This window comes from Corvus moneduloides, chromosome Z (genome assembly GCF_009650955.1).
Source record: "Corvus moneduloides isolate bCorMon1 chromosome Z, bCorMon1.pri, whole genome shotgun sequence".
NCBI lineage: Eukaryota > Metazoa > Chordata > Aves > Passeriformes > Corvidae > Corvus > Corvus moneduloides.
Window position 1 is genome coordinate 38,234,219 of NC_045511.1, and position 25,540 is coordinate 38,259,758.

The window sequence follows — 25,540 nt, forward strand, 5'->3', positions numbered from 1 at the left end:
ACCCTGAAATCCATTCCCTTCCCTACCTCATCCCCCTTTCTGAACCATATTTCAATTGTAATGAAATAATCATGCCTCCTTTTTCTCTTATAGACATAGCTGCCCATTTCAGCAGGCTTCAGGGAATGTTTAGTTGTCTACCTTTGAAAAAAAAATCTTACGGGGCGGGGGGGGGGGGGAAGATCTTGAAATTGAAACATTAAAAAGCAGTTGCTGAGTTTAAATACAAAAAGCTCTGCTTTCATTACCAAAAGGATGCAATTAACAGCTTTTCTGAAAACGAACAAAAAAGCCACAAAAGGGAAAAAGACAGAAGAGGAAAGAATCTGCTGCCTGCTCCACAACAATCCTTGTACTTAGTGCAGTTTCAATTAAGTGCCAAAAACGCTCCCCCCAATTAAAAAAGAATGTTTCGCCCAGATCCCATTCACATTAAAAAAAAAAAAAAAAAATCACAATCCTCATTTTTATTTCAGGTTTGTTTTCTCAGAATGGTTTAGTTTTGTCAGAAGTTGCCATTTCCCCGGAAGAATCTTACGTTGGGAACAGACGGGAACTATTTACAGTTCAGTAACTTCTTTCCAATGGCTGAGCTTTCCCCTATCTACATAAGCTAGCAAAACAAAACTGTGGCCAAGGTCTGCATGATGACTGATTTGTGGCTAGAATTACAGAGGGCTTTAATGGATATTGCTTACAGCTGTTTTCATCTGTTCAACACACCTTAAGATCAAAGTGGGCAATTTGCAGAGAGTGGAGATATTGAACACCATTAAGTATCTGCTTGAGAAATTCTGTAGCTTCCTCCTCTGTGAGAGATTCTTTTTCAGCTAAGAAGTCGAAGAGCTCCCCACCTGCAACACTTGGAGAACAGAAGCAGAGTTATTGACAAGCTTGTTTTAACCAGTGGGTTCCTTTTAGCATAGCTATCCTCTAACCAGCCTTGACAAGGATCCAGATGCTTCAAAGGTTGCAAATATCAGAAAAGATGATGAAAATTACTTAATTCAACACCCAAAAGAGTTAGTTATTCCCTCCCTCCCCCTGAAAAGAATACGGTAAAAAGAGTCTTACTTTTAGACCAAAAAAAGTTTAGAAAACCCAAACAAACATGTTTGACAGTATCCGAATTTAAATGAAGGCCTCCTACTCTCTATGCACATTTAAAAGAATAAAATTAAATATGAAGTAGCGAGACTCAAAACATACTAATGTTTTAATAACACATTACATTAGCTAGAAAATAAAACATGAATTGGCTCATATCAGTAAAACATTAGATTTCTACACCCTCATTGAAAAATACAAAATTTAAAGCTTATTTTGAAATATCTATTGGCAGCTGTCCTACTATTTAGTTTCTAAACTCTTCAGAGCATTCAACTATTCAAAAATATTTTCTGTTCTTTGAATACCGTATTACAAGCAGCACCTATATTGTATTTGTACTCTAAAATGTATTTGTACTCTAACTTTTTCTACAATGAAAAGCCCTTAAGACTGTTTCTAGTAAGTGTTCTAGCTGCACAGCAGAAAGAAAAGAGGTATGAGAGGGTACATAAGCACATCTGGATTTTTCCATTTGAGAGACAGAGAAGAATAAAGAGAAGATGACCCTCTTCTCAGCTCCGTCAAGCAGCTCTTGACTCAGTCAACAGCATAAAGAGATACTGAAGTGATAAGAAACAGAACTACAGCTATTCCTAAATAACAGAAAAACACCTTTCAGCTGAAGGACATATAAGGAGATGACTGCTCACTGTGGCAAAATACTTTTCCCATCTGTGAAAGCAGGGGTATTACTTAGAAATGCCTTACAGATTGCAAAAATGGTCATAATACCCCCTGTAATTTGCATTGTAATGATATTAAACAAATTCAGAAAGTGGACCCTAATTTTTATTGCTTTTCTGCAGGGGAAAAAAAAAATCTGTTCACAATTTAAAGTTCTGATTATGAAACATGAGGCAGCATTTAACATATAACAATAGGCAAATAGTTTGGGCAAATTTCTGGAAATACATTTGACTTCTTTATCATGTCTACTTTTTAAGAGACTTGATCTGCATTATTGTAATGCAAATTGCATGAAAAGTGTATTTTAATGAGTTCTTGAAGCTTTCATTGAGCTGCCTAGACAATAATGAGAGTATTGTTTTGGGTATTATTTGTCTTGTAATATTTTCTGCATGAAAGCAATTATTGAAACAAAGTGCCATTAAAATATAAGAATTATAGACTGGAAGGACGAGGCCATTTTAATAAATTTTTGTGGTTGTAGAGACATTAAGATGGAGTTCCTAATGATTAAATCCAACTTGTTATTTTACAGAGACTGGTCAGAAGCATCTTACAAATGGACACACATGCATATTCTCTCATTGTTCGCTTCTGAATTAAAAAAAAAAGAAAATATTTTCAGGCTAATGTCTGTATCTCTGCAGCAGTGCACTGAACGGTGACATTCATTTCCAGTTATTGGACTAAAGGCCTTAGCATCACGTGAAGCTTGCTTCCATGTGTTTACAAGTGGATTTTGGCTGCAGCTGTTGAAAGGCTGTAAACTGGAGCACAGCCATGCCACATGGAGCAGGCAGACTCACTGTGGCTACAGCAGCCACAGCAAAACCCATCACCTGAATGCCTTCAGCATGGTTTGGCACTGGGCTAGCTATCGCAGTTTGGGGAACCAGAGAAGATGGATCCTCAGCTGAGGAAGAGCCTGTAAGACTGCACCAAAAGACTGCATCTGGTCCTGCTTTTCACCCAGCTCAAAACCCTGTGAAACAGCAAAAGCTCCTGCTGGTGCTTAAGTCAGTCATCAGCAATCACAAATACAAGAGAAGTACTCAGGCAGGCATTTGCAGCAATGCCCTCTCCAAGTACTGTGCTGCCCGCCCTGCAGTCTCAGACTGTGACAGTGTCACACAGGTGGTGTCATGCTTTATGGCCGGTAAAACTCGCTCTTACTCCTGTTGGCATTTTAAAGATATGCAGTCTGTGAAACTTAGTAGTCATCTATGATTATCACTGATTGTACACATTCCTTATAGACCCAAAAGAAAGATTTAATTCCCAAGGTTTGCAACTTTTAGAGATATCTGCATTTGTAAAATGGAAAGAGCTTCTTCAGCTTCTTTTTATCTGGAATTATTCAGATTCTGTACTGCTGAGTACTACTCTTCTGTCTTTGCTACAGGTTAATTGTAGTGACATTTCTTTAATGACATATCATAAGCCTTGTAATTGTGTGCAATAAAATGTTATCTGTATTTCACAGGTAATATACCTAGTGCTTGCAAATCTCGAAACTGAGGGTCAAAGAAGCTCGAAATGATTTTTCTTTTTTAAAACTGGAAGTTCATTAGAAAAAGTGGTAGATTTTTCCAATCTGTTGTGTGCTTCTTTGTGTGATTCTTAAGTACTGCCACCCTAAGTGACTTGGCAGCTCTTGCTGAATGAGTAGGCGAGTGAGGAGAGATGGGCTGTAATGCACTCAAAGCGTTGTTCCAGAAGCAGCTGTACCTCTGGTCTGTGGGACTTTGGTGTGCCCCCTCATATTACACATCTCACTCTTGATGTCTAGGAGGAGATCCTGCGTGGGTTCACCTCAGAGAGGGGGCCACTGTGAATTCTCCTGCTGGTAACTCCTCAGCTGTGGGGGCGAGCTCAGAAACCCGTGTTCTCCCCTGGTGTGCTGCCATAGCTGGCAAGCACAGTGCCCATCTAGCTGCTCCTGCTGTTTACTTCTACTGGTAGGGACATAAGGCATGAGAGAAAAGGGTTTTTATAGCAATGATGAGTAAAAGGTTATACTAGCATGCATAAAAAGCTTCACCTGGAAGCTCAGAAACACCTGGCTTCCCAGAAAGGTCCCTCTGCACCCAGCAACCTCTAGGGAGGCCCTTCTCACACATGTAAGGCAGTGACCCATGTCCTCATGGGAGGTTGTGTTTTTCAGCTTCCTCTTCATGCTCTTCAGGAGACTACTTATTCCTTACCATTTTGCTGACTCAGGAAGGTCTGATATTAAGCTATACTACCACGGGCACACAAAAATCCATTGTATCACTGCAAGGCAATCTTCAAGTGAGTCATGGAAGGTTAATACAGGTCCACACTCAACATCCTTTATAAGTTTGACTTCCACAATTAATTGACTGAATTACAATGTCCTCAGATTTATCAGCAGAGCATGGTTTCACAGATCTCGTAATTGGATTATATATGTAGAATAACTAGATGATCTTGACTAGACTTCCAGATATTACAGATGATGAAATGGGTTAGAAGAAGCCAGTAAAGACACTGGCTGTGTAAGCTACTGCAGCCTTCACAAGCGTCCTAAAATGCTGTTGAGTTTTCAAGTCTAGTCCTGTGCCTCAGCCAGTGTAACACAGTCCCACAATACGCAAACACTGCACATTTTAGTAACCCAGAGTCACCTTTAAGAGTGGAACCAGAAGGCAAGCAGAGAGCCCCATACCACCAAGGAACCTGTGTACATCCCATCTCACACACAGAACCAGTGTTAATCTAAAGAAGAAAGCACAGGTAATTCCATACATCAGCCCTTTCGGCTGGTCTTTTTGAACATCATCTTCTACCAAGTACACTGTTTCCACCTCCATTACAACGGGCCCTTGTTTCTAAATTGGCTTTGGGGTTGCTGATGCACAAACTCTCTGCTGAAACCTGACTGAAACCAGACCATTGCATGGGTTTCCCAAGCCACACAAACTTGCTCCCAGCCCACCTTTGGTCCTCTACAGAGCAGCCCACACAGCCAACATCTAAAAGACTGCTGCCCCCAACCACCAGATGGAGAAAGATGCTTCCTGAGGGGAGTGGAGGCTAGAGGTTCACCAAGCACCAGTGCTTCTTCCTGTACAGGACTTTGAAGTATCTCTACCCGGTATCCCCAGGAAGCACAGAGCTTCGTTCTGTTCCATTCCTCTGTTTGCTGGGAGGAATTACCAGACAGCTTCCTGACCCGTTCCTCTGTGCCCTAAGACAACTCTAACTGCCAAAATACTAGTAAGTAAAGGATGGACAGCAACCTATACCCATTCAGATTGACAGAGAAACTTGATTACAAGTTAAGTCACAGCTAAATTCCTTCATGACTGCAAAGCCTCCATGTTCATCTTCACATACTGTTTTCCTTTAAAGCATTCATTTTTTAGCGTTGCTGTATAAAAACTTTCTGTTTACATTAAATGAAGTAATAATTTTGCAGTCATAATATGTTGTTCAAATATCATGTTCAATAAAATTGTGCTTTACGGCAGTCACATCTTAGTCCTACCTAATTCTAATGTACTATTGACCATGTATAACACAGAAAGTCATAAGCGCTGAGTAAATCTATTTTAATTGTTATAACATGACCTTTTATATTGTTTTAAAGTAGCAGAGCACATGTTTTTAGAAGTATTTTGTATAAACATTTTCACTAAGAGCAAATCTGGTATGTGTTATTTCACTGATATTTCTAGGCAGAAGTGCTAGCTTTCCTGAAATGAGAGAAGTAAATTAAAGCTTTCAGTTGACTTCATTCTTTCTTATAAAATGCAGTAGTGGTAAAAGCATTTCCCAGCCTTCCCAAAGGAAGGCTGACAGATGTGATTGCAACCCACACACCTCCCTCTGGGAAAGAAAATACATCACGCCCATGGAAAAAAGATTTCTGGATAGTGCTTTTGCAAATTGCCAGGCTTTCTTAACCATGAAACAGAACTATCGCCAGATCTCAGAGGAAGTCATTATGGGAACATACCCAGGGAACTTAGAATCAATTAACCTTCAAAGTCAGCGTGGTCACCTCTTAATGACTCAGTCATATGCTATGATCACACTGCTTATTATGCAATAGCACCTAAATTATAATTAATTATTATCTAAGGATTCCTAATGGATTTAAAAATTTAAAAACAAACCCCAAAATCTAGGCCCAAGCCCCTTGAAGAAACATTTATCTTGCTTAGATTTCAAAACAACATAAACTAAGTTAAAGAAGCACGCTATCAATTTATTCCAGTTTTAAAACAGAATCAATTTGATAAATTATCTAAATTCTTCTCTAGTCCAAACATTTATTCTGTCAGCTTGTAAAAGAAATGTTTTCCCTGTTCTGTGGTCAAATGTGTATTGTATGACAGCCAGTTATGCAGTTGTCAGCCCAAGACTAGATTCATATATTATTACTTCTTTTTATGTAAGAATAAGGGGGTTTACATTTGACTTCATTTCACTGCCTTTATGAATTGTGCAGTTACCAACCCACTCCTCAGAAGTACAAAGTGTACCAAACATTTTGAAAGAGCAGAACAGGGCTGCTAGCTCATTAAATTACCGACTGGCTGAACAACACTGCACTTCAATTTTTCTTTATCTAGCTATCAGCTAGACATGTTACAGCATCACCATGCCTTTTCATTTTCATTTGTCCAGCTTCTATTAGAGACACTAACTGTCATGAAATCCTCTCTTTAGTGTGCCTAAATTCTTCAATTATACCAAACAAGAAGCATTGGCCTCATTGCCCAGCCAGAACACACATATCAAAACCTGGACTATAACTTAAGCAGTTAAGTCCCACTAAGGGGGAAGCCTGAACGTTCCTGTGAATCTTTCCTGCACGCAAACACTGCTGGTATATAGGTTTCCATCACTGAAGTTCCTTAAGTGCCCGGCGTCTGGATACAGCAGCTGGTTACTTTGGCCCAGCAGAGTGCCTTAGTATTTTGATCTCATCCACAACATTCAGATTTAATGTATGAGGAGCATTCAGGTTTAGCAAACAAGAGGGACAAGCATTTTGCTCAGGGACTGCAGCACATAGAAACCAACTCTCCCTTCAAGATGTGCTCAGTGTGTGGCAGAGTCACATAGGCTCTGAGCCTGTTCTTTCAGCCCTGTCAAGCCTTTTTTCTAACCTGGCTACGTATTCTCTGTGCATCTATCTGTGGGCCTGGAATCTAAGATTTTGAATTCCAAAGGGGGCACAAGATCTACAAATTAGTGTCACAGGGTTTTCTAACCTCTTGTTACATCCCAGAAGCACAAAACATTTAATCCTCCTTTCAAATTTTGGTGCAAAGCTACTGGAGAATAACTTTCTTATTTACTTACAGGTAAAGTTAACAAAAATCTCAGAGGTATGTCAACCAAAAGACAACTGAAAAATAAAGAAACCCTGTGATGACTTCAAGCTTCTCTGGAAGATAGGCTATAACTCTCTTCCAGAGCATAACTGTAAACGGTTAAATTAAAGCCCCAATGAGATAGAAGAGGAATTTAAAGAGTTCATAATTATTTGCCCTTATTTACTCTTCAATGATCAACTAATGAAATGGTCATAATTTTTTATACAGGGATGTATCATCCTCTCCTTGCACTGTTCTGTTTTGGTTAGTAATATGAAGCTACCAACAGAGTAGAAACTTGGAGACAATGGGGTGCATAGGACTAAGTTTAAAAGAAAGTTTATGCTTTCAAATGAAGCATAAATCCTAGTATTTAACGTACAAATGCTTCTAAGTTAATGTCATTTCACTCTAGTACTTTCAAAGCTTTCTATTTATTAAAAATATGTAAAACAGATAATCATCACTCAGAACCATGTGACAAGAGCTAACCATCTTAAGCTTTCAAATTCAGAAATGAAGTTATGTTCTTTGCAGAGAAAAGTATGAAAACCTAACTCCATCCACAGCTTCCAAGTGAAAGGAGTCAGGTATTGCTATCAAGACATTTTTAAAAAAGAGACTACCTGCATTGTTTTTGTGAATTCTAAGAAAATACTATAGAATATAGGATGAAAATATTTATTCTTTGTGTTGCAGCAATAAACCATAACCAAGGCACCACAAAGAACCAAAAAATTAGTATAGTTTATGTCTGCAGTCTAAATAAAGACATAATAAAGTGAAAGAGAAAATAAAATGGAAGACAGAAATTATGCATCCAAGGCCAGAAAAAGGGGAACCAAGTAGGTGCAAAACATGCTTGAGGAAAGAAAATAATTATCACTGTGCAGAGACATCTGTGTTTTCTAGCCTGCAAAGCCTGAAAAAATGATGGCTTCAGCAGAGCTCACTAGAAATATCTTAGTACTGCTAACTTATAACAGACTCCAATTGCTGCAGCTGGATAGAAAAAAGTACTGTGAAATTTTGACTAATTCCATTATTTGTGTGATAAAAGGAAAAATAAGAAAACTATTAAGGTTTTAAGTTAGATGAGGAAAAGACAGTGGTTTCCAGTTTGTATGTAATATGCATAAGACTCCTTTCAAGACGATGACAGAGTCCACAGAGTGGGAATTTAAAAGGTTATTTCCAAGTCAAGAAAGGAGACACCTAAGACCTAGAGTTATGAAAATATGTCTGAATGCTCTAAATATACCAAAAGACTGCAATTAAGTAAGGCTCTTCAAGGACATCTCACGCTTGTGCATGGCTGCTGAATCTTTTAAGGAAGGGTTTGGTTTTAAAAGTTTCATAAATTAAATGTTTCATAGAACTTGGGTTTTTTGGTAGATCAGTTTCCTGATATAAGGTAGTTGAAAGAAAAAATTCCAAACACCTATGTGGATATAGCCACTCTGTTTTGTATTCCGTGCTGTGAGGACCTACCTTGCCATTGCAATAATTAACCAACTGCCCACCTATTCCTGCATATAAATCATGACCTTGAATAGAATCATAGAATGGTTTGTGTTGGAAGGGACCTTAAAGATCATCAAGTTCCAATTCCCCTGCCATGGGCAGGGTCACCTCCCACTAGAACACATTGCTCAGAGCTCCATCCAACCTGGACTTGAGCACTTCCAGGAATGGAGATCCAGAACTTCTCTGGGCAACCTGCTCCAGTGCCTCACCACACTCACTGTAAAGAATTTCTTAATATCCAATCCGAGTCTACCATCTTTCAGTTTGATGCCATTCCCCCTTCTCCAGTCAATTGCTTACCTCTAAGAAACCGCCATTTAGTATGGCAGAAAAATGTCTAGGAGGCTGTACGCAATATGGCAAAGCTCTTGCTGAAGCAGAAAATAAAAATCAGTAGTGAACAGGCCATAGACCCTGTTGCCCTGGGACTGTGCATGTTGACACATGGCAACAAAAGGGCAGCTGCAATTGCTCAGTTATACAAAATTGTGTCTCTGTGTGGTATACTGCCTCATTATTGTAGTCAGAACAGAACACAAGTGCCAGGAGATATACTATGTTCTAATCAGAATGGAAAATGGACACTTAGGATAGATTCTGAGGATAGCAAAACAGGTTATTTAATGAGATCGCAGCTTTACCTCTGTTCGTATGAAATAGTTCTGTAAGAACAAAGACTGTCAGGAGGGTAGGTCCCTAGGCAAAATGTGAATATTAGAACATTAGAGAAAAAGGATTACATATTTAATGCCTAAGGATGCGATTAAAATGACAATCCTGTCTTTTCAATAGCTTTATGTAACATCATGGTGATTTTGAGAACTACAAAACTTTGTAGCAGTTAGCATATTCAAGTTTACAAAGCAATTGCTAATGTCATCTTTTCCTCTTCAACTGTCTAAATAAATAAATGCATTACCTTTGTCATACCCAAAATAGCACTTCTTCAACTTGAAAGGCTCATAAAGCAGTTTGGAAAAGTGAAAAAAAAAATCTCTGATTGAAACAACATATGGATTGCTGGCCTCATAAAACAATTACCTAAATTGCAATGCAAATAATTTGCTGAGCTTCATGCCATCAAGTTTATGAAATATGCAGATTGTCATTCTTCTGCTCAATGGACAGTAGTGGGGACATACTGACACACACAGCAACCCTTCTGCCAAAAGGGCTCCCATTCCATGTGCAAAGTGGGGGTGGGTGGAATAGTCCCATTCCTCCTACCATTGTTTTGATTACCAAGTCTCCCTCACAGCTTTCAAGTACAGACACTGGCCTGATTTCATCTGGACAGATTACAGAGCAGAAGAGCTGCAGAAGCAGCAATACTCTGACAGTAAGGTTATAGGGCAAGAGAACGTGAGACTTAGTATCAAGTGGGGAGAGGAAGAAGCATCACACTAATTTTGCCATGTATTCACGTCACACTTCAAAGAATTCTGAGCAAAACCCAGAAGCAGTAAGAATATAAAGAACTTCTATGTTATACAGGATGATAATTTAGTTTGGAAAAAAAGACTTGTTTAAATTATCCAAATCTGGCAAATTAATGCAAGTGTGTACAACTGGAACTAAAAAACCAAGCCAGACTACAACTATTACAATAAACCATCATATGCTGGACTAGAAGTGTGGAAATATGCTTGCATAAACATAACAAAGTATTATCATGCATATATAGACCATAGAAAAGAAGTAACTCCAAAAGTTACTTCCCAGGTTTCTTTTCAAATCTATACTGTAAACCTACAGGTTACTGAAACCATGCAAAACTGAAGTATCTTTATAAGGTAAGTGGAAATACCATTTATCAAAGCTAGTAAACAGAAAGACATAACCTACACAAGAAAAAACACATGAACAGCCATGAAAAAGGCACAATGATTCTGGTACCAAGACTTCTGCTGGCATGAAATACTAACTGTAAAGCATGGTTAACCAATACAGAACAAGTATGGCAATAATAAAGTGCCAGGCATGCAATCTATGTAAAGACATGCACATTCCAGCAGAAGGCACTGACAAACTCTTAACAAGTGAGTAACGCTTAGCTCCTACAATTGCAGTCTTTGAGGAACTGGAAACCAGACTTGAAAAAATGCAGAAGTAGTCTCTGCTGACATATTTACTTCACTCTATTAGCAATGACATTGGATGAAAAATTGGGAACTAAACCAGTATGAAACAATGTTAAAGTTCAGTTCTCATTTCAGCAAGAGAGAACTGGGAAGATTCTGTTCTATGTGCATTAGAAAAAGAGAAAAAGCATTCACTGAGGCTACTTTACACCAATATAGAACACAGTAAAATTTGCTAAATTAATCTTCACTTGGAATCTCTATTTTTCTCTGCTCTTATCTTCAAATTAATTTATTTAGTTCCAGGCTATTCTTCTGGATCTGTAACACCAACAGTGATTAAAGTAACAATCAGAAAAAAAAAATCCTAAAGATGCTGATTTTTTTTTAAAAACTTTGTAGTGCATTCAGAGTGAAAAATATATGTAGAAATCAGGAAGCTACAACACTGACTTAGAAATGAAGATTTCTAAGGCTATTGTCTATTTTCTTTTGGGGTGATAAGGAACTTCCATTAAATCACTGCAATTCTGAAAGTGTCTGCTTTTGAAAAACAAAGAAACAAATATTCTGCTACTCCTTCATGGGTCTCTAGAGTTACTTACAGTTCCAGAATAAGAATGACATCTGTTTTGTTCTCATAGACATCATGAAGCGTAATCACATTAGGATGTCGAATCTCTTTTAGTATGCCAACTTCTCGCTCGATGTCTTCCCGGCTCACTCCACGGCGGCTGGATTTCGTTCTCCTTTTCTTGATGAATTTTGCTGCAAACTGCTGACCGGTGCTTTTCTCCCGGCATTTTTTCACTACGGCAAACTGCCCACTAAAAAAAAATAGATGATGAGTGTTCAGTTCAAGAAAATTCAGAGTTAAGAGAAGCCTGTTTACTGTGGTGGGGGAAATCAGCTTTTAACTCTGCTTGACTAAAGTATATTGCCCCTTTTTATGCCATCTAGAACAATATCTGAAAAAAACCTAGAAGAGACAGGAAAGGTAATTTAATATATGGCTTTTGTATCACACAAATGTACACATTTCACCATGTCTGTAAGTAAAAGGTAACACCTTATCAGTGAGGACCACTGGATTTTTGATTACTGGGGATTCCTGGACAAAAGTAATGGTTTCTGGATTTCTCCTTCCATATGCATGTTGAGCATTTTTTCTTCTGCAGGTGGGAGAATTTGTAGTTTCTTACAATCTATATGATTTGTCAATATTCACTTTATTCTATCCTCAAGTTTGTTTTTTAAAAAGTTTTTAAAACAAAACAGTTTCATGACACTGCTTTAGATTTTTAAAGCACTGACTAAATACAGTAGTATCAAGAATTATTGCGATGCCTTAGGTTTTAACTTTCATATCTTTCAAATCCTGTACTGCCTAGTGTGTAACTCTGAAGTTTCTTGTGGCCTGTTAGCTGCTGTTCTCTCATGCCAGGTAGACATAACAAAGCCTCTCCAGGCCTGCTCTCCAAGGACACTCTGACTGTCCTAGGCCCAATATACATAAACCAAAAGCCTCTAAAGGGTGGGGCAAGCTGAGGGGAAATTACATCATTAAACTGAAGCTTTAATTGGAGAATTAACCCTGATATGCAAATGAAGCAAACCTATAAAAGTGTGAAGAACTCGTGACCTGTCGTCCACACTGGGGTCCATCTTGGCAAAAGCCTCTGGCTCCACAGGGTGTACCTTTGAAGGCCCTTCAAATAAATACCTACATTTATTCCCTTATTCTTGTCTAGTCTGTATTTAGGTAGCCTCTCAAAGCATCAACTGTTACTGTATCATCCTGTTAAATACAAGTTTGAAGATGAGAAGAGTACTGAGGCATTGAGAAACAAAAACCTGTGTTTGTCTTACAAACCAGAAGAAACTCCAGGAAGCTGCTGACTCCAGCACACTATCACTGATGTACAAGCCTGCTATTGCTAGATGTACATGCTGATCTAGATCAGATATCTCCGGGAGTCCAATGTTGAGTTAAAGCAAGAACAGGATTTCTAAAATTGGTTTTTCTTTCAAGTTTCTCTAATCTCTCGCTGAGGATTCTCTAGAAATTCTGTTCCTGCTTTTTTCACCATATGAAGGAATCACAGAATTACAGAATGATACTAATGAGAACAGTTTTCAAAGCTAGCCCACGCTGTTAACTGAAGAAAAGCTGTTCTTTAAACCAGACTTAGAACAGAGCTAGCCCTAGTAGATTTGACTACTCAAACAGCTGTATAACATTCAGATCTACTCATTTCATGCCACCATTACTACTCTGACCCTACACAGTATCCTGAGTGACAAACTTGTCTTGAACTGGGACATGCAGTTGGGCAAGACTAAATGACTGTCACTCATAGAAGGCAGGGCAAAGACAGGACCTCTCCTATGAACTCCTAGAAAGACACTCTAGAGTAGGCACCACCAGCTGGGAAACCTTTGAATACAGCCATGGGTAGTGAGAGAAGTAAGCTTTGAGAGAAGTCTTAAGTCAACAATCTTAAGCTGAGGTTTATATTTATTCCAGTATTATGATCACCATTCAAGTTTCATTCTTCACTGTTTAATGAAATCAGTTCATGAACTTGTGAGAAGATGTTATGTTGTGTGAAAAATAACTTTGCCTTAAATTCCACCTGCTCCCAATTCCGCACAAAGTTTTCAAGGATCAGATTTACCGTATGGGGACCCCCACAATATTATTACAAACTGCAGTGGACAGAGCAGTGCTTCAGATCACACCATATCCTCTATCACACACAGGCTTGAAGACCTGCTTCACTTGCCTGGACTCAGTCTGCTAGTGTAATCAGAGATGCTCTTTAACATGTAAGACAATCATATGTGACTGAAAGGGAAAGACCACTGGAATACCTGTGTCAGCCTAAACTGGCAGCAGAGAGCTAGACAAGATGTCCTAAGGTTCACCAGCCTTCTCTGCCTGATTCAGTCCAATTTTGCAAAAACGTTTCCTGCAACAGTGCCTCTGAGTTTGATCTCCAAGGTATGAGCAATTTTGGACTGCCAGAGTAGAGGTATTTTCACAGCTGAATTGAAAACACAGCCTTTGTGGCTCTTGCTTCCAGGGGGAAAAGCAAGTGATTGTCTCACACTCTCCCCCACAGCATGCACATCTCCACAGAGATACAAAGCTTTATTTAAAAAGCAGTCAGTTTCCCAGAAAATTCACAGCTTCAGAGACACTACAAAGTGGAGCAGTAGACAGATGTACACACCATCACAACTCCAAACTCAAGCTCATGGAATACAAGGAAGTCAAAAGCTGCTGTTGTCTTTTGACCACCTGGCTGGCTTTCAGGCTAGAAGTCTAGATGCCTGATATAGGAAGAAAAATATTTCTGCTTATGATTCATCCATAGGCTTGAATGCTGCATGGCTAACCACTTCCTTACCAATGCTCAGTCTGTAAGTTTAGAAAAAGCTACTGCATTATAGAAAATCTACAAAACAAAACAAAAAAGAAACTACCCTCCCCCCTACCCAACCCCTAACATCCCTGTCCCACCCCCAGGCCCTACAGTACAAATTAAACAAACCCAGAAACAACAAACCCCAAAATATAATATTAAAACCAAAACTACATCTAACATCAGCTCTGGAGTAAAAAAGCAAAAACATAAATCTGAACTACACAGACATACAATATATTCTGATATCTGAGAAGATTTAATTATAAAAGTTGGTGGGGATTAAGAGTTGTCTGTGTTGATGATTTTTCCATGGTATTATTCATATCTGAATTACATTATTCCCCAAAGCCATTTCATGCTTCTGATGCCTTTAAGGCTAAGACTGTTTAATCTTATTTTGGCAATGAATCAACTATGATGTTACAGCATGAGGTTGACCTACTGGAACAAAGGGGGCTGCATAAGACAAGTAGATCTCCTCTCTCTTTCTCTTCTGAGATATACAATTTGTTTTTTCAGTCTTTCACTATTTTCTGTCCACAACAACCCGTTGGAAGGATGCCCTGATCTATCACTATTCAATATAAAAGTGTTAGCAGAAGTCCACTACATTGTTTAAAACCACATAACTTTAAAGACTGGTCTCATCCACAGTTAATAGGATGTGAGGCTCCAAAAATCTGTGACACAGCTTAAGATTGCAAGAAAGTTATCAACTAACAAGTATCTTGAGTAAGTGTCAGTTATACACCAAATAGCCTTCTTATTGTTGCTGTTGTGGTATTTATTCAGCACATAACTGCACAATTAGCTGTTTATTATTAAACACTCTACACGCAGATCACACTTAAGCTGCAATCAAAGGGGCTGTTTCATGCCTGGGATCCCTAAGCCACACCATTTTACAACTCTCTCTAAACTCCTCTTTTAAAAGCAGAGGAAATGTATAAATCAAAGGGTATTTACTGGGCTTCCCCTTGTAGAACTGTAGCAACAAGCTGGTATAAACCAGCTTTGAAGAGGCATAGAACATTCATAGAATATCCAGTAATATCCTCCCACAGATCCCAAATTTTCAGATTCAGCATTCATTCATACAGCATCTTCAAAGCCAGAAAAGCCCTTTAGTTTTTTAAGATCTCTTGCTTTTGTAGGTTAGATTTAAAGTGCATGGAGTCAAAAAATGACTGCCATTTTAGGAGAAAATTACACCAACCACCCTGCGCTCTCTCCCCTAAGTAAATCACAAATTCACATTTAATAAAGTATCTGACATCATTTTTTTCCACGTGGCAGAATCAGGTTCAAAAGTAAGGCAGGATGACAGCTTGATGTAAGAACAAATACTTCTGCTAATAATAGTAATTTGTTTTGTGATCTTGTAATTCTTACTCAACCAGCACTTAATTACTACCCTAAACCTGCTCTTTTTGGGACACTTGGCATACCTCCACATCCAGTGATTTTTCAGACTCACTTCAGAGCAAGTACTTAACCCATTACCTAATCATGACATTTCTGCATCCTTTTTACATCATGAGACACACTGCCCTTTAAAATAAATATATGTATAAGCAAAAGTTATGCAGATATGGGATGGAAGCACCAATAAAACACCTATATGTCAACCTTTATTGGTCCTGGCTTAATGGGATCACAAAACAACTACTCATTAGCATGAATTAAGGAATGTTTTAAATACAGAGACAGCTGGTTTAGAATCAAAGGGAAACCACAAAAAAGTCCTTTCATTTTTTCCACAAGGATGACGACAGTGATTAGGAGTGGCTGACACTCTGTATTCCCTCCCACTCCCAGCAGTCTGCTCCAGCCCTTCCTGGCTAGCTTCTTCTGTGAGGAGTAAAATTCTTGCCCCAAGAAACCATTGAAAGAGTTCTAAGCTGGACACAGAGTTGGTCAACTGTCCCAGTAACTGCCAGGGACCAATTTTCTAGTAGTTATTGCCACAACAGGCCAAGAACGGGGCAATTTTTCATGCCATCTTCTGCATTCCAAAGTTTAATGGGAGTGGGAAATAGGAGTAAGGAAAAGGCATTAAATTGCCATCAGAGGAATAGGATGCTTGAGTATGTTTCTGACATGCAGGCACTTTTTTCCTATTTAAAAATTTGGTGTTCAGTACAGAACTCTGAAAACACAATGTACTGAGATTCAACTACTTCTACTATTTGTTTGACTACTTCCCTTTTTAAAATTATACTAATCCAACAGAAAGAGATTTACATAATACTATTAGATTAGCCTGTGAAAGAAACTGCAACTTAACGAGAGAACTACTTGTTTTCTCCAACAGAACACCTACTAGCATACTGTACACACTTCTGTCTTTCCTCAGAGATCTGCTGCAGGGAAGACCAGTGGAGCAGGGGATGTGCAGCCCCAGCAGCATCCCAGCATCAGTCAGCTCCGTCAGTAACCACAGCTATCCGTTAGCCCTGTCTGTCACCAAAGGCATCTGACTTGCTTCTGCTAATAAGGTTAGCTCTCCCGAGACTTGCTGGTGAGGCAGCAGTATCCAAGTTTTTCCAAAGAAGAGGAAGACTTGTCCACAAACTGTGAAGGGCTATAGCTACATTAAGTCCCTCTCTACCTTCCAAAGAAAGAAAAATAATATTTTCAGCTTAGCTGCAAAGACAGTTTGGACACAAACTTTTTCTCTGCCTTCCTCTCTCTTCTTTATGGTCTTGCAAAATCGGGGTAAGTCTTGGTTGACATGATAATAGAGTACTACATGAAAATGCGACTGGGGAGCAGTTGTCTTTCATTAGTAGCACACTAAAAAGACAACCTGTTGTCTTGGAATACTGTTGTATGGAATAGCAGCTTTAGTGTCAGCTACCAGCATTCTGCATGCAAGAAAAAAAACTTCATTTATCTTGACAGATAAAGAAATTGGGATAGTCTAAAACAAGGCTTCTTTTCAGGCAGTTTCTCTAAGTATGCATGCACTTATCTTCTTTTTCCCACAGAGGGAATGTTGTAGAACATAAAGGCTCTTTTCCCAAATCACATTTTTAATTTTGCAGTAAACTAAACAGTACAGGCAGGTAAGGAATGGCTGCAGGACTGACTGATGAGGTCCTACCATATTTGTTTAGACTCTGAAAGTAGGAAAGTCAGAGTACAGTGCTCACCATATTTGTGCTCCTTCTCTTGCCCCACAGTGTTTAATTCTCTAACACAGAAGCTGAGAGAATGCTAGAAATGCTATTTATCTGCCAGCTCTCCAAGTACTGGAGAGCTCTGAAAAGAAATAACAAAGAATATGAAGATGAGAACATCACAAGACAGCTGAAAGATCCAGGAAAGATACATGGAAACGGAACAGATTATTAGTCTATTTATATCTATATTTTTCAATTTTAACAGCTCTGAAAAAGCAGTTTTCAATATAAGTAACAAGTTTGCACTTCCAGTGCTGACACAGACACACACCTTTCAGTTGGTAGTGGAGCTGTCTGCTTTGTGGTCGTGGTGAGCAAATGCATTTTCACAGTCCACACTGAGTCCAAGTGGCAGCACTCAAAGTACTTGACTACTTGGTAATATGAAGGAACAGCATCTATATACCTGGTAGGAGAAGGAGCTGGAAGCACCTGAAGCCTATTGATCACCATAAACTTGTTTCAGGCTGCACATAAACACTTGTTACAGGAACCGGCATGGTGGCCATAGCGTAACAGAAGTAGTACTTTTGGGAGTCAAATGAAAAATGCAGTATTAAAGCAAAAAAAGAGGAGTTAAACATGATACAGCATTTAAGCTAAAGAGAAAATACTCCTCAAATTATATGTGAGTGACTAAGCAGAAGAATAAACCAGCTGGAATCTGATGGTGGACCACAGAGATCACTGTTAAGAACTGGCTTTTTCAAGTACTACTAGTATAGAAAACTAGACTTGACTGTAAAAACTATAAAAAGTTGAGTGCTGCAACTATACAGGCAGGAAAGTAATTGTGTTGGGCAATTGTGCAGTACATTTCCAACAGATGCGGGGTTAAAACAAAGTTGCAATTTACACCCATCAATATAATGCATGCTGATACACTTTACTTAGAATTATTTTGGAAAAGCAGCAAAGACAAAAAGAACAACAGCATGGAAGGGGAAGCAAAGGGGAAAATCAGATTTATAAAAAACGCAAATGTACTGACACCTGGTATTTCTGAGTTCTGATAATTCCCAATTTCCAAATTCCTTGTTATGCACAGATGAATTTACACACTTATAAACTCCACCTCTTTTAAATGATTTTTCTTTATTTTTGACTTAGAATTAATTTTTTCCCAAAAGTTCCAAAAGTACTGTGATTCCAACCATAGTGACTCAATGTATGTGATGCTAAGTTTGATTATCCTTCACTATGAATACATCAAATATTTCATTTAAAGTTGTTTTACCAAAATACATGAAGTATAAAAAAAATTTCTTCCTTTACATAATATTTTAAGCAAAAAAAAAACCCCAACTTTCAAAATGAACTCTATTATTACTGTATAATTTATTTAGATACTTTTCTTATCTCTACAGATCAATTGGAACTTCTGTTGTACTACCTATTCAAAGACAGTTGGAACAGTGTAACTGTTATCTTTTTAATTAAATTTGTAGAAGCACTTTGATAGTATCCATAACAGATGACAACATGAAGCAGTCAGAATTTGAGTTTTCAAAGCAGTGTAAGAAGCAGTGGGGTAAGTTCAGTTTTTAAGAGTATTTATAGACTGAACTACCTACCACAACTTTGTGTAACTGAAGTCAGATTGCATGATGGACCAGAAAATAAAGAATTATGGTGCTGTGATTTAACCCCAGCTGGAAATCAAGTACCACTTCCCAGCCCCTCCATGGTGTGAAGGGGAGGAGAATCAGGAAAAAAATTTAAAACTCAAGGGTTAAGATAAGAACAGTTTAATAGCTGCAATGACGTGTAAAAAAAAAAAAAATACTAATAATACCAGTCACAATAACAATAGCAATGGAAAGGAGAGGGTGAGAGAGAGAGAGAGGAATAAAACCCAAGAGAGGGAAGCAGTGCACAATACAGCTGCTCAGCACACACTCACCAATGCCCAAATCCGTCCCCCAGCAATGACTGCCCCTCTCTTACGGAAAAACTCCCCCTCGATTATATACTGGGTATGATTCTCATTGTATGGAATATTCCTTTGGCCAGTTTGGGTCAGCTGTCGTGGCTGAGCAGACCCTCCCAGCTTCTTGTGCACCTGCTGGCTAGCAGAGCATGGGAAGCTGAAAAGTCCTTGCCTTAGGGTAGTCACTACTGAGCAGCAACTGAAACCTCAGTGTGTTACCAACATTATCCTCAGGCTAAATCCAAACCACAGCACTGTGCGAGCTACTAAGTTTCTAAGAAGAAAACTAACTCTATTACAGCTGAAAACAGACACGGAGAAGTAGAGCATTTGTCCGATCTATTCTTTTCTCCAGCATTTTAAAGCTTGTGCCTCATATTTTTGTGGTTTGGTTAATTTAAAAACACATCATCATGCCTTTTAGCTATCTATTTATCTCCTGCAGAAATCCTCTTGTGCTGTCAACCTCAGCACATAACACTGATGAAATTGTAGGTTTCTGTTGCTCTGCCGATTTCTGTAATTTCATTATGTTGCTAACAGACTTCTCTAGATGTTTGGTAAGCCTACAGAAAAGTGATTTTCTTCACTGTTTTCTCAGATAGCCAGAAGAGCCAGTAGTCCTAAGGGAGGACATAACAGCATGATAAAAAAATGTATGACAGATCTAAATAAGGTATCTCAGAAAAATACAAATTTTTTACTGTTATTTATTATTAATTCTTAAATGCATTGTATTGTTCCAAGTAGTGTATGGAAAATTTTAGAAGAATAGTTATATTGGAGGTGGGGAGGGAGAGAGAAAGAGATGAAAAGACAGAAGACTATTACTTTGTCTGTGTACAGATATGCATGTGTATGCAGTACTGACTTCTACAAAGTGTTTTAATTCCGTACTGTGAGGATGGTTTATCATAGAATTAAACTGCTTTCTGTGCCACACCTCTAAAAAGGCAAGTGCCTGTCATTGCCAAAGCTCCCTATGGAGACCGTCTATCCATTTATGGATTTGGTCAAGATCACATCTCACTGAACACAGCTCCTCAGTACAGTAATTAGTTAAGCAGGAGCAGATTAATCAGATGGCTCTGGTGACTCAGAGAAGAGGGGATGAAGAAAGACGGCTATGTACCGTGCCTCTATGTTGAGAGTAAGACCAAGCATGCCTGTACAACTTTCCAACCCAAAGGAAAGGGGCTGATCTGCTTGGGATTTTCTTATTCTACTAAGAGAACCACGATAAAGTTTTTCCAACATACTTAATGTCAAACAAGCTAAACTGTTGGAGCGTGAATGCATGCACACACCTGTTTTTGAGCTGAAAAGCAGTTATTAACTAGTACAGTCCATCACGCAGAGATGAGGGAAAGTGGTTCCTGTGTATCAGCAATTTGGCAGTAAACATCAACTGCAGATGACTGAATAATTCTTCACATTCAGAAATAAGAAGCTTAGAAAAAAATGCAGTCTCGCGATGATTAGGCTGAATTTCATGAAGTAGAACCAAGCGTAAGTTTCAGCCACGCTCTGCGTACATATAAATATGCACAGTATCTCTATATACATTACTATGAGGATTTTAAAAACATGATTAAAATATGAATGGATGATGTTTTGTTTTATACACACTATATTGTGAAGTGAACAGATATTTGATATATTTTATCATAAGAAGTAAATGAGTTTCTGTCCTTGAAAAGGGTTTTAATTAGAAACATAGCACCATGAAAAAGAAATTAAAAGCCAAAATGCCTGTAATATTTGCATCCTGCTGGTGTAGTTTGTCTGAAGGCTAATGCAAAGCCCTTGCCAAGTATGGCTGCTATGTAACCAGATAAGAATGCAGTCCTCTCTTTTACCCAAGGAGAGTGCCTTCACATTTTTTTCCTTTTAAAAATGGCTCTGTTTCAATTCACAGCTTGAAACTGAACAGGATTTCAGTGAAATTCGGTGTTCTGACTGCGTTACACCAATTCTCCCCATGTAGCTGCATGTATATCTGCTCAGTGTGATTCCCAAGCGTTGGCATGGGACCTTGGGATGGGGAGAAGAGTGGAAGGAATTATGAAAAGTAAATTCAGAGATGTGTGATTCAATGTGAAAGAAGTTATGAAAACACTTGAGCAAACAGTGATATAAGTTCTGCTTGTGTTCAGAGGAAGGGGTTAAAAGAGAAAGAATGGCAAGGAAGACGGTGGACTTGCTCAAGCTGGGAGATGGTGGACTTGCTCAAGGCCTGGAGAATAACGGTGTGGGAAACCATATGTTTAACCTACTGCTGTTTATCCTCTATCTGTCTGGGGAAGTAGAATTTCTGTGTAGAGATAACATAGGTGTTTACAGAGACCTGTAGGCCCTATCCCAGACATGCTTGAGCTCCCTGTTGGGAGAGAGATCAAAGCAGAGACCATAAAAAGCACAGGGAGATCACAGCATGGTGCTGAACTCCGCATGCGCAGGCCTTGGATAAACGGACACAGCAGCAGCCCTGCCGCCCGCTAGGATTGGACTGAGCCTGACAGTGCCGGTGCCCTCATTCTGTGTGTCTCTGCTGCCCAGCCTCGTTTCAGGATCCTCCAGTCAGCGAGGTAATGGAGTAAATCTATTCTTTGCATTTCAGCTGTGGTGGTTTTGGTTGCCCTGTCACCTGTCTGTGTTGATTCACAGCTCAATACAGAAGCTACTTGTATTTTCCTTATGTAGTCCACCTCCTTGGTATTTAATTGTGGCTGAATTGTGGTTTGCTTCACCACTTTAAAGGAATGTTTAGGTAAGTATTTGAGTCATGATGCATCACACATTAATAGAACCACAGAACAGTTGGGTTAGAAGGGACCTTAAAGATCGAGTTCCAACTGACCTGCAATAGGCAGGGACACCTCCCACTAAACCCAACTGCACAAAGCTCCATGCAAATTGGCATTGAGCACTTCCATGGATAGGGCATTCACAACTTCTCTGGGCAACCAGTTCCAGTGCCTCATCACCCTCACAGGAAAGAATTTCTTCCTAATATCTACTTTTAAGCATTCTTTCTGTCAGTTCAAAGCCATTCCTCTTGTTTTGTCACTACATGCCCTTGTGAAAAATCCCTCTCCAGCCTTCCTCTAGGCCCCCTTCAGGTATTGAAAGGCTGCTGTAAGGTCCCCTCAGAACCTTCTCTTTTTGAAGCTGAACAGCTGCAACTCTCTCTGTCAGTATACAGCCTGGCATTACAGAACGGGAACAAGTAAATGATGTTCAACCACAATATAAGAAAGACATTCAGCTATTAGAGAGTGTCCAAATGTGGGCTATGATGATGGTGAAGGGCCTTGAGGGGGAGCTGAATGATGAGGAGCTGAGGTCACTTGGTCTGTTCAGCCTGGAGAAGATTAAGGACAGACCTTATTGCAGTCTTCAACTTCCTCATGAGGAGAAGAGATGGGGCAGACACTGATCTCTTCTCTGTGGTGACCAGTGACAGAACCCAAGGGAATGGCCTGAAGTTGTATCAGGGGAGGTTTAGGTCGGGTATCAGGAGGGTGGTTGGGCATTGGAACAGGCTCCCCAGGGCAGTGGTCACAGCACCAGCCTGACAGAGTTTCAGAAGCATTTGGACAACCCTCAGGCATATGGTGTGTTTCTTGCAGATGTCTTGTGCAGGCCCGGGAGTATGATTCAATGATCCTGATAGGTCATTTCCAACTCAGCATTTTGCATGATTCTATGAACATTATTAATGTTTAAGACCCTTTCAATTGCCAAAATAAAGGCAAATATATTAAATTACAACAAAGCATTAAAACAGAAACATGTATTGGAAATTTAATATAAACAAATCATAAAAACATCACCTCTGAAGACTTTATTTGCATTGAACTCAAATTTATCTCTAAAGATACTATTGTTCAAAAGAATGAGGAAGAAGAATATGGGAGTTACAGCAAAGAATGGAAAGCTCTGTTTTCCAATATATGCATATTTCAACAAATATTTACTATCTAAACTGAACTGCCACACAAAGCAGTAATTGTGAGACAGTCAAGGCTTATAAAGGCATTTCGTAATTGTTTAAAAATATTAGACAATAAAGTTTACCAGGACTTTAAATAAGAGTTAACATCCATAAACTCAAATTGGCAGGTAATGATTTAATAATGTAACAGAAATTTCACTAAATCCTTTGGAAACCACCTGCTCAGAAGAAAATGCTGTGCAAGAAAGATGCATCTTTAATCCTCTCATCAGTCCTTAAGCTTAACCTTTATTGCTGCCTAAATGTTGTATTCCTATATACTTTATTATTTAGTCTTAAATTCAGGTTAACATTTTTATTGATTTTTCATGAAAAACTTCCAATGACTCAATTTCCCTCCATTCAGATAATTGTAAAATTAATTTAATTTCTGTTTTTCCAAATTGTCTTCAAATTTCTTATCGCATTAAAAATAATCTTTATAATTTTCATATTCAATAAAAGAGGGATCAATAAAACTAAAACCTGACAAGTCCAAGATTCAGAAGAGTTTGGAGCGTAGCACCTCTAGTATTCACTCTCTTGTCCTTTCTCCCCCCGTGGTAGTGACTGGGTTTCCTGGTTACAATCCATAGGATACACTAGACTTGTTCTCTCTGGCTGCTGTGGCAACTGACCCGACACTGTGTAATGTGCTCCATTTCTTTTGCTGTATGGTTTGTAGCCTTTCTTGGTCAAAATTCTGCAATACAAATGAAACACCACTTGTTTGCCTTTCACTTTTTCTTAAAACTAACTTTTGAATAAAAGCTGTATGGTTTCATTGGCTGTTTATCTCTGGTGTTTACCACCTTCGGTCCTCTTCATCCCATTCACGGTGCTCTTTTAATACAACACAAAGCTTTCCTTCGCATGATTTTCACCAGTGTCAGCTCCCTGTATTTATTTTCCTCACTCAGTTGTCTCACTTCCAGATTTTTATAACCTCCACCTTCACCTGCAGCTTCAGCACTTGCAAGTAAGTCCATCTTTTGTACCTCACTAAATCTCGGTCTTCAAGCCATTGTTGTCCGAAGCTTGGAAAAATTACAAATTTCTCCTCATTCCTTCCACTTCTGCTCTCATCTTTACTGCTCCTCCTGTCCTTACACGTTCACCTGACTCCAGCAGGGTGGCCAGGTACTCAGATCTCGAAGCTCAGTTAAATAAATGAATCAGTACCCCCCACAAAGTCTCTTCCAGGAGAGATGCCCTTCTTCAAATCACCCACTTGCTACCTATACTATGTTCTCTGCTTGACACTTGCTTTCCTTCCAATTTACCTAGCTCACCTTCGCAATAAAATGGCAAAGCATGCCAAAAACATAACTGAAAAAAACCCAACCAAACCCAAACCACCCTGACAATTATGCTTCTGTTCTGGATTAAACAGAGTGCTGCATCCCAAACATGATGTTCACACACTTTTAATGCTCAGTAGGGCTTATTCAATATTTGGACAGAAACAGCTCTTCAGAACCTATTAAGTTCTCAGCTATGGATGTATGAAATGGATGGACTCATTGCATGTTCAAGTTAACACACACAGCTTTAAACAAAGCCTTTAATCTACAAAAAAAGGAATAAACAGTAATTTGAGTCATTAATTTGAAGATTCTACATACCTCATTAAAAATACAATTCTGCTGCTTTCAAGGTTATTTACTCCCTTTTATTTAGATAGCTTAATTGCACTTGTTAAAAGTCTTTTAATGAAATAAATTTAAAAGCATATATGCAGAAAGACTAAGTTTAACTTAACAGTTAAGCAGCAGACGGCACATCATGCAGTTACATGCAGTATCAATCTGCAGCATGGACAAAAGGATTAATCTACAAATCTTGCTGTATAACTAGTGTCAATATAGAAACTACCTGCCTCCCCACCCCCCATCCTCCCCATCTCACATGTATAAAAAAAAAAATTCTGTTCCTTAAGCAACAGTATTTCAGTGGGAAATTCTTGGACATTTACCTACCCATTTGCTTTTGGGTCCAAGTCAGTTCATTTTAAGTACTGCCCGATTTAAAGTACAAACCATCTGAAGCTCCTGTATTTGCCAAGATATTTCACTCACTGAAATTCTATTATGTCTGAAGTTTCACATTTCTTTTCTAATTTCAATCCACTAGTCTTCTGAAGAGGTACATATAACTCCTTTAGGTTAGCTTTAGGTTTTTTTACTTCCTCTCTTTATCAACAGTCTCACCACAACTGAACTAAATGGCACAATTATCCAA

The 25,540-nt window shown here is 38.8% G+C and overlaps 1 protein-coding gene and 1 long non-coding RNA gene across 3 annotated transcripts in view; one reads left to right on the forward strand and one right to left on the reverse strand.

The window, feature by feature from the left end:
* DAPK1 (death associated protein kinase 1) overlaps positions 1-25,540 on the reverse strand; it is an 87,356-nt gene that overhangs the window by 33,187 nt on the left and 28,629 nt on the right. For both annotated transcript variants that reach the window (XM_032095688.1, XM_032095687.1), the window contains exons 3-4: positions 11,362-11,583; positions 724-862 (exon numbers count right to left, since the gene is read on the reverse strand). In XM_032095688.1, coding sequence (XP_031951579.1) covers positions 724-862; positions 11,362-11,583 — 361 coding nt within the window. The remainder of the gene's footprint in view (positions 1-723; positions 863-11,361; positions 11,584-25,540) is intronic.
* On the forward strand, positions 861-3,390 carry LOC116437681. The gene is made up of 2 exons (XR_004237413.1): positions 861-1,796; positions 2,333-3,390. It is a non-coding gene; the product is annotated as an uncharacterized LOC116437681 (long non-coding RNA).